The following is a 17,780-nucleotide window of genomic DNA, read 5'->3' on the forward strand; positions in this document are numbered from 1 at the left end:
GCTCCTAATTAACATTAAGGAATGAAACCAATGCTGTTCGATGGAGAATTAAATTCTTCATTCAACAACCCCGTTTAATCCCTTAATCTCTCTAATGAAAAAATTATAACTGCGACGAATGTCGCGGCGCTATGAAAAACTCACTGGTTTCTCGGCGCAGAGTTCTTCCCCATTAATTCGCCCGCTAATTAAAATATCGTCTTTTCTCCTAATTAATATTAAGGGATGAAACCATCACTTTTCGATGGACAATTAAATTCCTCATCTATCAACCCCCGTTTCATCCCTTAATCTCTGCAATAAAAAAATTAATATTGCGACGAAAGACACGGCGCTATAAGAAACCCACTGTTTTCTTGGCGAAGACTGACTCCCCAATAATTCGCCCGCTAATTAAAAAATCGTCCCCCCCCTTCTGATTAACATTTAAAAAATGAAGGAATGGACCGGTCGGAAGCACCCCTGTATAGCGCTCCGATGCGCTTAATGTCTTCTTGTTTTTCAGTTTTTTCAGGAAAAAAAAAAGATTATCTAAGTGAATTTCCAACGAATTATGTTCTTCATGATGGAAATCTACAATATATAAAATTGAAATGTCGTAGCATATAGGAATAGATAAACTATAAAATAGTATTTAATATTCCTATCATCCTCACTCTCGGTCAATGACATGAAATTTCTGATGAAATCTATGAGCACATGCACGCGAAATCAGCAGGTCAAAGAAGTTGATGCTGGGGATTTGGAACTCAATTTTTTTCTGAGAAGATGGCTTTTTGAAAAAATGTAGACAAAAAAATATATTTGAAAAATTGATGATTGAGGGAGTTATGATTTTTTGAAAATCTTGAGATTTTTTCAATAATTTTGGTTTGTTGCAAATTGGCCCGAATATCTCAGTGCTGTTTCAAGCTATCAAATCACCCTTTGGCACCCTCAAAGAACATGAAAATTCCTTATACATTGCATCACCTTCAGTTTGACGAGGTTTATACGAGAAAACGTTTTTTGGCTTGCGAATGGAAGCTATGAAAATGCATTTTTTTCAATTCTCTAATTTTTCTTGCACATGATTCAGGGTGGTATGAAACATCGTGATATATTTTTTAAGCGCTGTCTGTATGCATGTGTAAGTGTGTATATGTGTGTTTGTCCATAAGTGTGTCAATAAATTCAAAAAAGTGGTTATAAATAAATTGAAATTTTTCCAGTTCATAGTTGGTACCAATGAGACACAGATCTGCGCGAAATTTCAGCCCGATCGGTTGAGTATTTTCTAACATACAGCGTGTTCCTAAAAATTGTTTTTTTTTTGTAAATACTCCGGAATGACAGGACCAAGCTCATTTTTTTTTTTTAATACTAGGGAAGATGCGCGCTTCGCGCGCGCTAGTTAGGCTGCATGGTTCTGATACTGAATTCGACACTAAAGAACTGATGCAAATATTTGTATCTGTTCTTCAATCTCGAATTCTTGAGTCAAATTCTTGATTGCATCGACTGATCGAAGTCACTTGACAACTGCACCAATAAGAAACTACATCAAAATTTCAATGTTCCCAGCGAATAGAACCAACGTAATGTCTATACACAGAAAAACATTCTTGATTCAAATCGAATATTAAGCCCTTAATCGAACCGATTAAGATTTAATTAAATCAAGCATCATACCAAGCAGATTTCATTAATTTGGATTGAGTATATCCAAATAAGTCATAGTGATTTTTTTTTAAATAGAAGTAGCAATTTTCGCCTAAAACTTTTATAAGTCTGCGAAAAATGGCTGAAATAAAGTGGTTAATCTCTCAATTTGGAGTTTCTTCAATGAGCTTCATGTCGGACATAGAATTTCTACGAGTTTTTCTACGAGAAAGACAGCAGCTCGGGACAAAACACTGAAATAATAACTTTCCAATTTGTGACTTACAAAATCTGACACATAAACCACATAGCATACAACCCGCATCGTCACAATTGGAAGGACGAAAAATGCCCTCTAAGGATGACCTATTGATTTCTTCGCTGATTCGACTCAAAGCGCTACAAAAATCCATCGCAATTTGAATTTTCGAATAACCCATGGAGGAATAAATGTTTGCCAAAAAATCTCATGAGTCTGCGAAAAATGAGCTTCACAACTGATATGCGATTTCTACTGATAATCAAGTCAGAAAATAATAATTCAGGACAAAACGATGAGAAAATGTGAAATTTTCAATTTGTGACATGCCAAATTCGAAACATAATTACCTACAACAATGGATCAAGTGGACGGAATGAAGAAAAATCGTACGTAATTTTGAAGATGTCATTGAGATCTTCAAATTGGTGTGAAATAAATCTACATTGGCCAAGTACAAAGGTCCAAAAATGAATGAAAAGGCCGAATTTTGGGGTGTGACATGAGCTTCGAAACAGCAACAATCTCCAATGAATTCCTGAAAATTCAATCAAATCGTATTCTATACATCACAATTTGAAGAACCAATTACACCCTTCAAGATGATATGCTAACTTCCCCGCTGATTCAACTCAAAGAAATAGAAAAATCCAGCCAAAGTTAAATTTTCAAGTTAGACGCGAAAAAACAATTTTCTTGCAATAAAAGAAAAAAATGAAGAAAAATAACAATTCTTTGCCTGTAAGTTCCATAGTGAGAATGAGAAATGACCAGAATCCAATAATTCCCTTATCAATTTGAGTATAAAATATATCTGGTTTATCAAAAAGGGAGAACGGCATTAGCATGCAAACCCGAAAAAGGACCAGCGTCACGATTACGAATTGCCCTATTGGGGATCAGAAATATTATGCATCATTTTGAAGAAAAATAAATACCCTTCAGAATGGTATATGATGAGTTTCATTCGCTTCAGAAAATCCAATCCAAACTGACTTTACGATAAAATTATGGAAATTTATGTTCTGAATAGGATCTTTTATAAATGAATGGAAATTGCAAATAAATGAATGAATCAGGCTGAAGTAATTCAATGTATTTGCAGCTTAGTATGAAATTTCTCTATAGATTCGGACAGAAACCGAGAAAGTCTCGTCATTGAGAGGAAGAAATTGGTACTTTTCAACACGTGATATACTAAAATCGTTACATCATCGTTTATAACAATTCATGTAGTGAATCGAATTGATAATATAAAGTATCAATATGAAGATCTCAATGAGACCTTCGAGTGGACATGTGACATATCCTCTCTAGTCAAATCTGAACCCTATATAAACGGTAAAAACTGCAATTTTTACGTGTGATATAACATAAAGAATAGAAACAATCTGCAATAATGGATATGAATTCCATTGGATCAGAATTGTTATGCATCATTTCAAAGAACGATAAATATTCTTTGGGATGGTATATGAATTGTTTAACTGGCTCGACCGATAGTTGCAGAAAAAACCGATCCAGGCTGAATTTACAGTAAAATCGTAAAATTTCATTTTTTGGATAGAACTTTTCATAAGTTAATGAAAATTAAAGATAATTGAATAAATCAGGGGTCAATTCGTAGGTGATTTCATATATTTTCACCTAGGTATGGGATATCTCCATATATTCTAATAGAAACCAAGCAAATCTTGCTATTTAGGAGGAAAAACACAGAATTTTCAAAATGTGACATGCTAAAATCGCTACATTATCGCTTATAACAATTGATTTAAGTGATGGAGCAGATAATGTAGAGTATCAATTTGAAGATCTCGATGAGACCTTCAAATTGGTCAAATCTAAGGCCTCGATAAATGGTAAAAACTGTCATTTTTAAGGTGTGACATAACGTAAAAAATGGAAATAATCTGCAATAACTCAATGAAAATTGGAGTAAATGACATTTATCATACACCATTTTAAAGAATATAAAATGCCCTTCAAAATTATATATGGAGATTCCCATCCAGTCCACACAGAAGTCCCAAAATCCCCAACGGAAGTGAATTCTTAGAGTAAACCATAAAAATTTGATTGTCGTATAAAAACTCTCAAAAGTCGATGACAAATGGAGATAATTGGATAAATCAAGGATCAATTCCAAGATAATTTGATATATTTTTAGCTAAGAATGAGATATCTTCACAGATTCCAACACAAACCAAGCAAATCTTGCTATTTAAGAGGAAAAACACTGAATTTTCAGAGTGTGACATGCTAAAATCGGTACATTATCGCTTATAACAATTGATTTAGGTGATGGGGCAGATAATATACGATATCAATTTGAAGATCTCGATGAGACCTTCAAATTGACATATGATAAATCCCCGTTGGTCAAGTCTAAGGCTTCGATAAATAGTAAAAACTGTCATTTTTGAGGTGTGACATAACGGAAAAAATGGAAATAATCTGCAATAACGCAATAAAAATTGGATTAAATTATATTTATCACACATCATTTTGAAGAACATAAAATGCGCTTCAAAATAGTGGATGAATATTTGGAAGTACCGAAAACCCCAACCAAACTCAATGTTTAGGGTCAACCATAACAATTCAATTTTTTACCTAAAAACCCTCATAAGTGAATGAAAAATGAAGATAATTGAGTAAATCAGAAGTCAATTCCTGGGTAATTCAATCTATTTTCACATAAGTATGAAATATCTTCACAAATTCCAACTCAAACCGAGTGAATTTGGCCATTCAAAGGAAAAACATGGAGATTTTTAAAACGTGACATGCTAAAATCGCTACATTATCGCTTACAGTAATTAACCTAGGTGATGGGGTAGATAACATAGTATATGAATTTGAAGATCTCGATGAGACCTTCAAAGTGACATATGATAAATCCCCGTTGGCCAAGTCTAAGGCCTGGATAAATAGTAAAAACTATCATTTTTGAGATGTGACATAACGGAAAAAATGGAAACAATCTACAATAACTCGGTGAAAATTAGAGCAAATTACATTTATCACACATCGTTTTGAAGGGCATAAAATTACCTTTAAAATCATGTATGAATATTCCCGTCTAGTCTACTTAGAAGTACCAAAAAATCCATCCAAAATTAATTTTTCAAGTAAACCATAAAAATTCATTTTTTGCCTAACACTCTTGTAAGTCACTGAAAAATTGTCGAATTTGGATGAATCAGACATCAATTTGAAGCTTATTTAATAAACTTTCGAATGAGTATATCATGTGTATGCTACGTCGAAGAGGAAGCCGAGAATTGACGCAAAAACCAATGAGTAACCCTCGGTTACGGACACGGATTTTTCTATAGGGGAATAGGGGAACATAACAAGTTACCTATTAGACGGAATAGCTACTATGAGATATCAAATTGAAGGTCTCAATGAAAATTACGTACAATATATGTCTATTTAACATATGAAAAATGGCATTTTTGAGGTGTGACATAACGGAAATAACAGAAATAATTCACAATAACTCCGTGAAAATGCTATAGAATCAGATTAGTCATACACCTTTTTGACAATAATGAAGTATACTCTTCAAAATTATACATGAATTGTTTGACTTGATCCACGTTAAATGCCTAAAAATGAAATTCAAACTGATTCAAAATTATTCAAAACTGATTTTGAGAGAAAAACCTGGAAATGTAATTTTTTTCTCGAAGCTCTGTTAACTCAAAGACAAATCGACCAAATTGGATAAGTCAGGTGACAAATTAAAAGACATTTTATATACTCACTCTCAAATACAAAATATTCTAAGAGATTCAACCGGGAATCGAGAAATTCTCAAGATTAAAATGAATATAAAATTTAATAAATTTTCAAAACGAGACTTGCTAAAATCACTTTATTATCGCCCATAACAAATTACCTACTGTATTAAATAACTAATATGAGGTATCAAATTGAAGATCCGGACGAGACCTTCAAAATTGCGTACAATATATCTCCGTTCGGGAAGATTAAACCTACAATAATTAATGAAAAATGTCATTTTTAAGATGTGTCATAACGGAAGAAACAGGAGTAAGTTATAATAACTACTCAAAAATACCATAGAATCAGATTTATCATACACCATTTTGAAGAGAATAAAGTACTGTTCAAAATGATATATGAATTGTTTAACTTGGTCCATGTTAAATTACCTAAAAATGTAGTCAAAATCAATTAAATCAATTAAAAGATAAAAACCATGAACATGTGATTTCTTGCTCAAAGCTCTTATAACTCGGAGACAAATCGATCAATTTCGACAAGTCAGGTTTCAAATCAAAGGTAATTTTATGTACTCACTCTGTAGCACAAAATATTCCGAGGCATTGAAACTGGAATGGACAAATTTTCATCATTAAGATGAAAAAAATTGAAATTTTCAAAACGTGACATGCTAAAATCTCTAAATTATTGTCAATAACAAATTACCTACTGGATAAAATAACTAATATCAGGTATGAAAGTGAAGATCTGAACGAGACCTTGAAAATGACGTACAATCTATCTCCGTTCATGAAGATTAAACCCACAGTAATTGATGAAAAATTACATTTTTACGGTGTGACATAACGGAAGAAACGGGAATATGCTACAATAACCGCTCGAAAATGCCATAGAATTAGCTTTATCATACACCATTTTGAAGATAATAAAGTACTCTTCAAAATCATACATGAATTGTTCAACTTGGTCAACGTTAAATACCTAAAAATGTAGTCAATATCACTTTTAAGAGAAAAAACGTGAAATTGTGATTTCTTTCTCAAAGCTCTTATAATTCGGAGACAAATCGATCAATTTGGACAAGTCAGGTTTCAAATCAAAGGTAATTTTATGTACTCACTCTGCGATACAAAATATTCCAAGGCATTGAAACAGGAATGGAAAAATTTTCATCATTAAGATGAAAAAAATTGAATTTTTTAAAACGTGACATGCTAAAATCTCTATATTATTGTTAATAACAAGTTACCTACTGGATGAAATAACTAATATCAGATATCAAATTGAAGATCTGAACGAGACCTTCAAAATAACGTACAATCTATCTCCGCTCATGAAGATTAAACCCACAGTAATTGATGAAAAATGACATTTTTATGGTGTGACATAACGGAAGAAACAGGAATAAGCTACAATAACTCCTCTAAAATGCCATAGAATCAGCTTTATCATACACCATTTTGAAGATAATAAAGTACTCTTCAAAATGATACATAAATTGTTCAACTTGGTCCACGTTAAATACCCAAAAATGTAGTCAAAATCACTTTTAAGAGAAAAAACGTGAAACTGTGATTTCTTGCTCAAAGCTCTTATAACTCGGAGACAAATCGATCAATTTGGACAGGTCAGGTTTCAAATCAAAGGTAATTTTGTATACTCACTTTGTAACACAAAATATTCTGAGGCATTGAAGCAGGAACGAAAAATTTTTCATCATGAAGATGAAAAGAATTGAAAATTCCAAAACGTGACATGCTAAAATCACTATATGATTGTTCATAACAAATTACCTACTGGATAAAATAACTAATATGACGGATCAAATTGAAGATCTCGAAGAGACCTTTAATATTACTTATGATTCATCCCCGTTTATAGAGATTAAAACCATGACAATTGATTAAATATGTCGTTTTTCCGGTGTGACATAATTAAAGAAACGGTAATAATCCACGATAACTCCGCAAAGTTCCTATAGAATCGCAATTATGAGAGACTATTTTGAATATTATAGAATACTCTTGCAAACGATTGACAAATATTTCAACCTAGTCCACCTAGAAGTACGAAAAAATACTGCCATAGCTAATTTCTCACATGAAAGGTGAAAACTCAATTTCCGCCTAAAATTCGCATAAGTCAATGGGGAATCGATAGAATTGGATGAACCAGGTGTCAAATTGAAGCTTATTTAATAAGCTTTCAAATGAGTATACCCTATGTATAATTCATTGGGAGTGGAGGTAAGAAATAACGTAAAAATCAAACAAAAACCAGGGTTACGGACACGGATTATTCTAAAGGGGATTCGTTTCGATGATACCTACCTCGAGGCATGGAAATTTAATCACCTTAGTCGTCACAGATAGCCTGCTTTTTAACTAAAACTGATTTTGTATGATTTTTTTCATCGATTTACAAGTTGATGAATTTTATATAAATTTACCGACGGGGACATTTACTTTTTGTAGAATTGATTGGCATAATTTTTTGAGGTTTTAAATCGTCTATTTTAGTCCATTTATCATCTTTAAGAACACATGCATTGTAATGGCCTATCGCGTGAGGGCTGACAATCTCCGGATTTATAAAATTGACGATTCCATAAATGCGGAATTTATCTGTGTGTGGGAAATGTGCAGTTTGCGCCCCGCGTGATGAAAAAGAAATTGTTTTCGAATCAGCAGGCTTTTTTTATGACATTGTTTTTCGGTGACATTTTTTAAAAAAGAATTTGCACACATACATTCGGGAGCATACTACCAATGGAATTGGTAGAAATGAAAAGAAGAAAAAGAGTTGTAACACATAAAAAAACCGTCAGACGGGCTCTATCAAAAAGGCGCGAACCCCTGCTTGTTTTCAATTGCTAATTAGTCAAAACTCGGATTTTTAGAAAATCTGAAATTATTGTTTGTCGTCGTATTAGTTCGGTGATCATTAATTTTTTCAGTGAGACAACTCTTGAAAATGACTGAAAATTGCTATTGGTCGTACAATCATCCCCCAAATAAGTGAATATTCAATTAAATATTGACAAATGGTGGAAGTTGGACTCATAATAACTTCTGTTACTCATTTTCAGTATCATTATTTGAGTAAAAAAACATTATTTCTCTTATTTTACAATGGAAATACATTTGTCATATAGCTTTCATTTGTTGGTAATCGAGAGGTCAATGGAATATGCAGTCATTTGCGGGATAATTGGATAAATAACAGCTATTTTTGATCATTGTCAATACTTGTGTCATTGAAAAAATTAATAACCGTCGACCCATGGCGAAAGAGAAACTCTAATTGGTGCCAAAGTTCCTCTCTTTTTATCGACAATTTTTGTTAAAAATTTCCGATTCTAAGAAAATGAAGTTTTTGAGTAGTTAACGATAGAAAAAAATAATAATTCTCGGATAGACTCCGTCAGACTGACGATAATTCAATGTATAACGGTTTTTCAGGTGCTTTGAGCATCCCAAAGGGCGATTTAACAGCTTAAAACAGCGCTGAAATATTGGAGCCTATTTGGAACAAATGAAAATTTTCGAAAAAAACTCTGAATCTTCAAAAACAATCATTACTCCGCCAATTATCAATATTTTGCAAAATTTTTGTCCAATTGCGATATTTTCAAAAATAAAATGAGATGAAATCCCCACCATCGACTTTTTCGGCCTGCTGACTTGGCGTGGATCTGCTTCTATTGAATTAATTACATTCCTCAATCTAATTGAAGAGATTCCCTTTTATGTGACATTTCATATCATTATTCAGTGGAAACCACGAGAAGGTGGTGAGGAATTTTCCACCGGGGAAGGGAGGATGGAGGAAGGGGAAAGGGGGGGGTTGTAAGTGGAGGCGGGGGCTTCTTTACAATTTTATTTTTTCATCGCTGTTTTCGACACGAGAATTGTATCATTTGATGTAACGTGATACAACTGACACCGAAATAAATAGATTAGTCTTCGCTGGGATTCTTAGAACCAGGAAGTTGTTGAGCATTACTATAAAAAGTGAAATTTACAACGAAAATAACATTGAAGCATCCAAATTGCTTGAACAAGGTGGGAAAATAAGACAGTTGGTCATGTAACATCTTATGGGACATTCTCATCGACAACAATGTGAATAGATATTTTAGGTCATTAGATGCGATAAACCGCAGTTGTCGCTTCGCTCGTTAAGGTCACGGTTTTCGGGCCCAATGACCTACAATATTGTATGTCATACGGCGATAAAAGTATTATATAGTCACATCCTTCAGGTAATGCTGTTATCGCCTGATGACAATGTACGATGTCTTCATCGAAATGTCAGCCAGTGAATTTCACCATTCGACCTCACGTGATACAACCACTAACGGTAGGCAAGTGATAATAATTTCTTATGAATCAAATTCAAACAATCCGCTTATCGACTTTCAATATGGTCTCGTGGTGCAATTCTGTTGATCTGAATCTATAATTTACCGAATATTAATACCCAAATACCAACTTCCAAATATGTTGAATATTTGTCTTAAAACTAATTGCACACAAAGGAACTTGTCTGAAAATTATTTGCTACAAAGTTTCGTTACTCCGAATTGAATAAATTGGATATTCATTTATAATTTTTCATATATATCCAATTAATTCAAATTTAAGAGGAACATTTTGTGGCAGTATTTTTCGGGCGTGTGTTATGGCCAAAAGCAACGGGAGAAGCAATTGATATAATTGTTGATATGATAGTTCACCAAGGGTTGGGTTCCAAAATTATACATTGATGAACAAAAATCAAGATACTAATATGTGATATTGAAAAATTAATGTACAGAATAGTAAAAAAAATGTGTCTATTTTTGACGAGAGTTCGAGTGCTGTGCTGTAACTGGCCGAAACCCAGGTTCGAAAAATGTGCTGTAAATACCATTTGAGCTTGGAAACGAATTGAAAATCTATCTCAAAGTTCTCTCCAGAAGAATATTCACATAAAAATTCTTTCATTTCGAAGCTCATCGGGCATTGTACTAGGTAATATAGATATTTTACACTCAACATTGAGAAAAAAATTGCTTTGGCCAAGTTTATTTACTTGCCACAAATGAATGTATATAAATATCTACATAAGACATGTGCGAATTTTTTTGCAGTGAGTAAATGTCCTTGGCTAAAGGATTTTTTTTTCTCAGTAAAGATAAGCAAAATCATTCAAAACAAAATTTTCTATACACGCAAGTTTAAAAAATTCTNATAAATGTCCTTGGCCAAAGGATTTTTTTTCTCAGTAAAGATAAGTAAAATCATTCAAAACAAAATTTTCTATACACGCAAGTTTAAAAAATTCTACTTCAATTTCAAATCCGTACGTCAAGAGTTATTAGTGGAAAATTCCAGTACAGATTCATTATAAGGATTTCACGAAAATATGAAACTGGTGCATGGTTCGTTATGAGTCGAAAAGTGGCGTATTTCAAGAAGCAACGAGTCAAGCCAACATTTGACATTTGACATTTGAATGAAGCCGAAAAATCCACCTGAATGAAGCCGAAAAAACTACTCGAGTTAAGCCGAAGTCGACCGAAATCGAGTCGAAAAATTGACTTGAATCAGACCGATATGCCGGTTTGCATCCGTCCGAGTGAAGCTGGGTTCAGGACGACTCTTTTTGGGGGTAATCTGTTGAAAAATTAATTTATAAAATAAGTTTGCCCTAATTTTTTTCGGCAACCACTCATTAGGATAGAAAAATTTAGGAAATACACTGTATATTTATGCGTGCAACTTCAGCTTGTGTATAACGATCCATATGACGAGCGAAATGCAAGCTTTCCGCTTTGTCATTGGTGACGAAATAGCTTCAGCTTAGGATTTTGCTTTGCGCCATCGTCCAACTTTTTCTTTCCCTTTGCCTTGGGGGCATTGCGAATGTCTTTGGACATCCAACCGAGATTATAGAAAACTACTGTTGTACTCAATAATTTGATGCAATATTCGCGATGCAACCCACAACGTTTGGAAACCGAAAACTATTCACAATAATTAGAATGAAGCCATTGCTCGAAGATGGTACGGAAACGGACTTGAAGCTTTTTTTTGTGGATAACTGATTTAATATAATCTTCAAAAATTTTGAAACCCGCGGAAATAACATGATTGAAATCGGTTGTCGGTGCAATTATTTTCCCAAAATCTCCCCCTTCGCGACTGGCATAGGCTCTACAGAAAATAAGAGTTTCGTTGGGCAACTCCAGGTTTTGACTCGATTTCGTCATGAACGATCGGCAATCTTCACATGCGTATTTCTTGAAACAACTCTTGGCGATGGATCCTGACACATAACGTATGGAAGACTCGAAGTGATGCTTTTTCACCCGAACTTTGAACCTCAGCCATAGTCAGCTCAATGGGCTCAAACGCAAAATTTCCCTCGGTATCATCTACAAGCCGCGATGTGTCATTCACCTCATTGCTATTGAGTAATGGATTGGCTGCCTCCTCACCCAATAAACAAGGTGTCTCATCTGCTTCGCAATTCGCACCCTGAGGGGGTGAAATAGGGCCCTTTAGGAATATGGATCGTTGCACACAAAATCTGATTTGTCTTGCGGATGGATTAGTATTATTACCGAATTGACTACGCCAATCTCCAAATTCATTCTCTACTGTATCTTGATTTAGATTTCCAGTCAGAAGAAATTGTACACCTTCCTCGCGGAGATCTTTCCATAAAGCTAGAATGCTTCTGATCGTCAATGGAAAATTGTTAAAGGTAGGAGGTTTGGTACCGTCGCCTCTGATTTGCAACTCAGGTAGCCAAAGTAGAGCTTCATTTAAAATTTCCTCTACACGGGAATCGTCCACTGATAATCCGCGGGAGAAAGGGTTAGATCCTTTGTGGGACCGTGAGGCAATCGAAGATCACATTCATTTTTTCCGCGAAATTCGCAGTTGCAAGCCACGATTCATGCTTCAATAGTAGATGTATGAGGCCGGGTCTGGCTCAACCGTTTTGGGAAGGGTCAGAAGGGTCTGCCTGAGGGTGTCCCGCGAGTGGGTGGTAGGTGGCCGATTAATTGGAGGTTTCAATTCGCGGTTTCAATTTAATTCGGGGTTTTAATTCGCGATTTTAGTTCGCGGATTTTTTAGTGCAACGCTGTGGGAAGAGTACCCTGCGAGGGTGGGATTAATTAATTCGCGTTTTAATTCACGGTTTTGATTCGCGTTTTAATTCACGGTTTTTATTCGCGTTTTAATTCACGGTTTTAATTCGCGTGGGGGGGGGGTCATGGCTTTTAACATTCTTGAGATTGTATCAGAGATAAGAAGGGTTAAGTGCAAAAAGTCATAAATCATTTTTTTGTACAATTCATGGAAAAGAGAAAGTGTCACATTCCTGAGATAAGGAGAATGAGTCATCACAGCAAGGGTTAAGTGCAAAAGGTCATACATCATTTTTTGTACAATTCCTGGAAAGGAGAAAGTGTGACATTCCTCAGATAAGAAGAATGCGTCGTCACAGCAGGGATTAAGAGCAATTCCAGGAAATGTTGAGAAAACATTTTATGCAGGGTTGAGGGAAACTTTCACTTTTTTAAAGGATCCCCCTCACCCTTATTCTATGGGAAAAAACTGTGAAGGAGTGGGGGAAAGGGGGGGGGGTTATATAACACTCCAAGTTCAGGGGTATAGCATCAGTTTGTATTTTTCCGCTCCTCATGAAGAAGAAGTACTCCATCCGACGACAACAGGCTTTGAATATACCTCAACAGCGTGAGTTGAAACATAGACTTGAGCGTCTGCTGAAGGATATCGATCAATTGAAAAGGTTCATTCAGTTGAAAAGTGACATTGAAGTGTTGTGCTCAGATTTCCAGAAGACCAAAATCGCAAAATCAACAGCATGAACTTTGAGAAATTCAACAGCGTCTCAAAGAGGGAGAATCTTCCTCTGAGGAAAATGGCAGAATTAGAGCCAGAAAAAGTCTACGTCATCACCGCCGTTCAGAAGGCAAAAACTAAATTCGGGGAAAGTATAATTTTCTATTTGGATGGGGAGCATGCAGTCTTCGCGACGAAAAGAGCAGCCAATTATTTCAATACTGAACCGGACGAATGGGAAAATTTCCAGGCACTCGTTTCAGAGGGTAAAATGGAGCTGAAATTCCTGGGTAGACAATATAATGACTTTATTCTTGGTCAGTTCTTAAAACCAGCAGCTGCAGATGAGGAAGCTTAACTTACTTGAGGATGGATAAAATAAATACACAATATTTTCATTTTATTTTTTTATTAATAAAAAATTTTTACTGAAAAATATTACAATGTACTGGTTAAAAAAATGAATAAATCTGATTTTTAATTGAAAATTGTGTTTTTTTTTCAAATATTTGAAGAATTATTACAATCCCCACAATCGCTCATCATCGGAGGTGGTCCATCAAAAGCATCATCATTGTTACTTGGGTAATGTTTCCAACAACGTCTGCATTTTGCAATCTCCCAGTCAGCTCTCATAGCATCAGTCAACTTGTCCCAAGCCTGATCAATACTGGATGCGGTGGTGAAACTCACGAATGAATGGGGCAGATATGCAATATCCTCAGGATCCATTAAATTCAAGTTCTTCAATTGATAGTAAATCTTGATAGATCGATCAGTCGATCGTACTATTCTTTTCTTCAGTATCCAGTTTTTGAGTTGTTCAACATTTTTTTGAGCACATACCTTGGGTTCATCCAAGTAACTATGGAAAGGACATGTACGATTCGGTAAATATTTGAAGTGAGGGAGTGAGGGGCAATCATCATAGCATTCTTCAATATTCACTACTAGCGGTGCTAATACAGGACCGGAAATTTTTTTCAACCACTCTTTTTTATTTTCACCTTTCACATAAATTTTACTTATATTTTCCCACTCTTGCACAAATTCTCCAATCTGATCATAGGATCTACCTCCGTAGTACCAAGAAAGTCCGTGATGATGACGCTCGAGCCACAGATTCATACTTCTATATTTTGCTGGTAAACTGGAGAATGCGAATGGGGGGTTGACAAAGCACACTGCCGGCTCCTTAGCTCCGGAATCCAAAACTGTGTATGCAAACTCTTTCACGATGAACTCGTTGAAGAGCATTTGAAAACCTTGTACATCCACGAGTAGCTCCATGGCGACTGATACTTTAGAACCTTCAACGATTCAATTTATACACTTACTCCACCAATTTTAAATAATTTTTCTCACCCCACCACTTATGGGGTGATAATTCACCACTCGATCATGCAAAATGAGGCAGTAAGCAGCAGTGCCCGTGGGAATACTTATTCTCATTTCAAATTCTAAACGGACATCCACCGGTCCAAATTTCAAAGATTCATTTTGTTTAGAACAATCAATCACCACTAGTGGGGTAATCGTTGAAAATAGTGCTTTACTTAATAAAGGGTTATTCACTTGGTGATCATAATATGTGGACGTCCGCATGAAAAGGGACCACTTTGTCGATTCTATTTTCCGAGATATTCACGTTTTTCTCTTGCCAACTCCCATTTAAACCCATGTTAAATTATTTTTTCGATCGTCTATAGCGTCGCCACTCTTTACGCTATCAAGTTCATTTTTGGCTCTAAATTTGCAGAATAATTNGATATTCACGTTTTTCTCTTGCCAACTCCCATTTAAACCCATGTTAAATTATTTTTTCGATCGTCTATAGCGTCGCCACTCTTTACGCTATCAAGTTCATTTTTGGCTCTAAATTTGCAGAATTAGATCAAGATTATCGGCATATACATAACTCTAATAGTGCCAAAGTGGTCCCTTTTCATGCGGATGTCCACATATGATGATTGAAATTTTGAATACATATAAAGTATAGAATACTGATTCTTAGCCATATCTACATCTATATTTCCATATGGATAACATTGGGAATTTAGGAATAATTTAACATCTGCAATACTGCAATGGTCAAAATTGCTAGCATTTTTCTTATCCTTATTTTTTCGTGCTGTTTGAAACCCCAGAATAACATAACGTGGTTTCTCGATCTGCGTTGCAGTTTTCACCGTCCACACATGTTTTGTTGTCTCTGGAAGCATTGGATACTCATATAACTCCCACGATCTGAAGCTCATTGATATTGCAGGATCCTTCTGGATGAAATTCAGCAACTCAATTTTTTTAGTATTCGATAATGTCACATATGGGACCAGCCACTCGATTTTGCTTAATGTTATTTTAAAATCTTCCGCATCTGTTTGAACCGTAGCATTATTATCAGTACGAGCTCTGATTAAAACGAGCTCATGTTTTACATTGGTTATAATTTTTCGATAATCTTCAGCAAATCCCAGCAGCATACTCAATGGAATGGAAATATCGAAGCAGCCACCATCGTCGACTAAACTCAATTTCTCTTGAACACCCAGCCAGCCAGCATTTTCCATCCAGAGGCTTTGATTTGGTGTTAATGAAACGAGATTTTTCATGAGAGTAGTTATACCCACATTTTTTACTTTATCAATCTCGATAGCATTAATTTCATAGCGAATCTCTTGAAATAGATGACAGATGGCATTATTCACAAATTTCGTAAGTGTCACCCTTGTGTTATCAGATTTTAGCAGTTTACCAGTAATGTGCATATGACTTTTGCTCGGTAAAATACAGAGATCCTGATTTTGCACAGTGATGCGAATTTCGTCGCTATTATCAAGCCCTGTGGAGGCATATGGCTGATGCGCATGAATCTCATAGTGAGCGATGGATTCTTCAAACACCGGCGGGGTTCTGATATTCAGGCTTTCTTCCATGGTATCCAATAAGTGAATAAAATTTTTATCTGACAAAAACGTTTTTTCCTCTTTTTTTCACGTCCAGGCCGAGACTCTTGAGGAACTTCACGTTCTGAGGTGATAGCACCTTGGAGCCAGCGTGAGAACTGATTGATGCGATCCATGGCTGGTTATTTTTATAGGAATAGCCAATCTTGCGATTATATACAATACCCATGGCTACGAAATGGTCTTGATGTGTAGCCTGATGATTTTTTCACCCCTAAAATTCACCAAGTCACCGTCTTGATCGACCATTCGGAGCTGTAACTCAGCTATTGTTCTGACAGACACTGGTAAATAAATAACTTGTGATGGTACTTCTATGATTTTATATCCAGGTGACACCACTGGAAAAAATTCATGAATTGTATGAACTTTATCACTATTGTTGGACGCTCCCGTAGTGATATTACATTCGACTCGTAAGGTATTCACTTTGAGAATGGCCACAGGCTGATCAGATTCATGAGTTTTATTTGCTTCCAAAACTCGAGGGGTGAAACCCAGAAGTCGACCTATCGAATTTCGAGGTCTCAAGTCCAATTTTTTATTACAAAACAATTCACTTCGCAGAGTATTATTATTGCTTTTGATATTTATAGCAATATCACTTTTTTCCACACTTTTCACAATAAATTTTGCAATGTCATCAATTTCATAACTCCCCGTTGGAATAGTGATAACTGTGTCTCCTATGTGTAATTTATTATTGCTCGTTTCGACGTTCGGGATGGAATTGAAAGTCAAAAATTCCACTAGGCTGAGAACATAATTTTTCTCAGGTGAAAGTTCAATTGGTGGAAAATATTGCACTTCCAAAACTGATGACGCTCCTGAGACTGTTAATGTCAATGAATCACTCATGATTTCTCAAGGTCAACTGATGAAAAATCATCAATGCTCATTCTTATATAACCTCCCAATGAGGAATGCCAAACATAGATGCCCACAGTTGAATGTATTCCAGTTCTGGAAACGCTCATGATTATATTTTATGCTACCAACTCCAAGGTAATTGAAGAGATCTGTGGGAGGTTGAAGATTCCCAAAACTATCAAAATAAGAGCCTCACTATCATCCAAATTGATAATGCCTGATTCATTTTTCAATGGTCTATTTTTGGGTAAGCCATTACGCATGAAAACACCTCGAAAATGTGGAATTTTCATGAGTTTTGCATATTTTCTGAGATCTCCGTCTGTTAGAGCCCTGCGTGATAGCATCGTCAATAGTTTTTTGGCTTCAAGTACAAACCCATCCCCTTTTTATAAGGTTTAAGATGTAAACCTCGGCCGAGTG

At 35.3% G+C, this 17,780-nt stretch overlaps 1 protein-coding gene across 1 annotated transcript in view; it reads right to left on the bottom strand.

Moving 5' to 3' along the window:
• Nucleotides 1-12,299, bottom strand: part of LOC107045606 — a 17,536-nt gene extending 5,237 nt beyond the window's left edge. The window contains exons 1-2 of the mRNA XM_015267930.1: nucleotides 12,270-12,299; nucleotides 12,015-12,204 (exon numbers count right to left, since the gene is read on the bottom strand). Of these exons, the coding sequence (XP_015123416.1) occupies nucleotides 12,015-12,204; nucleotides 12,270-12,299 (220 nt within the window). The remainder of the gene's footprint in view (nucleotides 1-12,014; nucleotides 12,205-12,269) is intronic.
• Between the last annotated feature and the right edge of the window lie 5,481 nt (nucleotides 12,300-17,780).

The sequence above is a fragment of the Diachasma alloeum genome, unplaced genomic scaffold (genome assembly GCF_001412515.2).
Source record: "Diachasma alloeum isolate Michigan unplaced genomic scaffold, Dall2.0 Dall_scaffold_01017, whole genome shotgun sequence".
NCBI lineage: Eukaryota > Metazoa > Arthropoda > Insecta > Hymenoptera > Braconidae > Diachasma > Diachasma alloeum.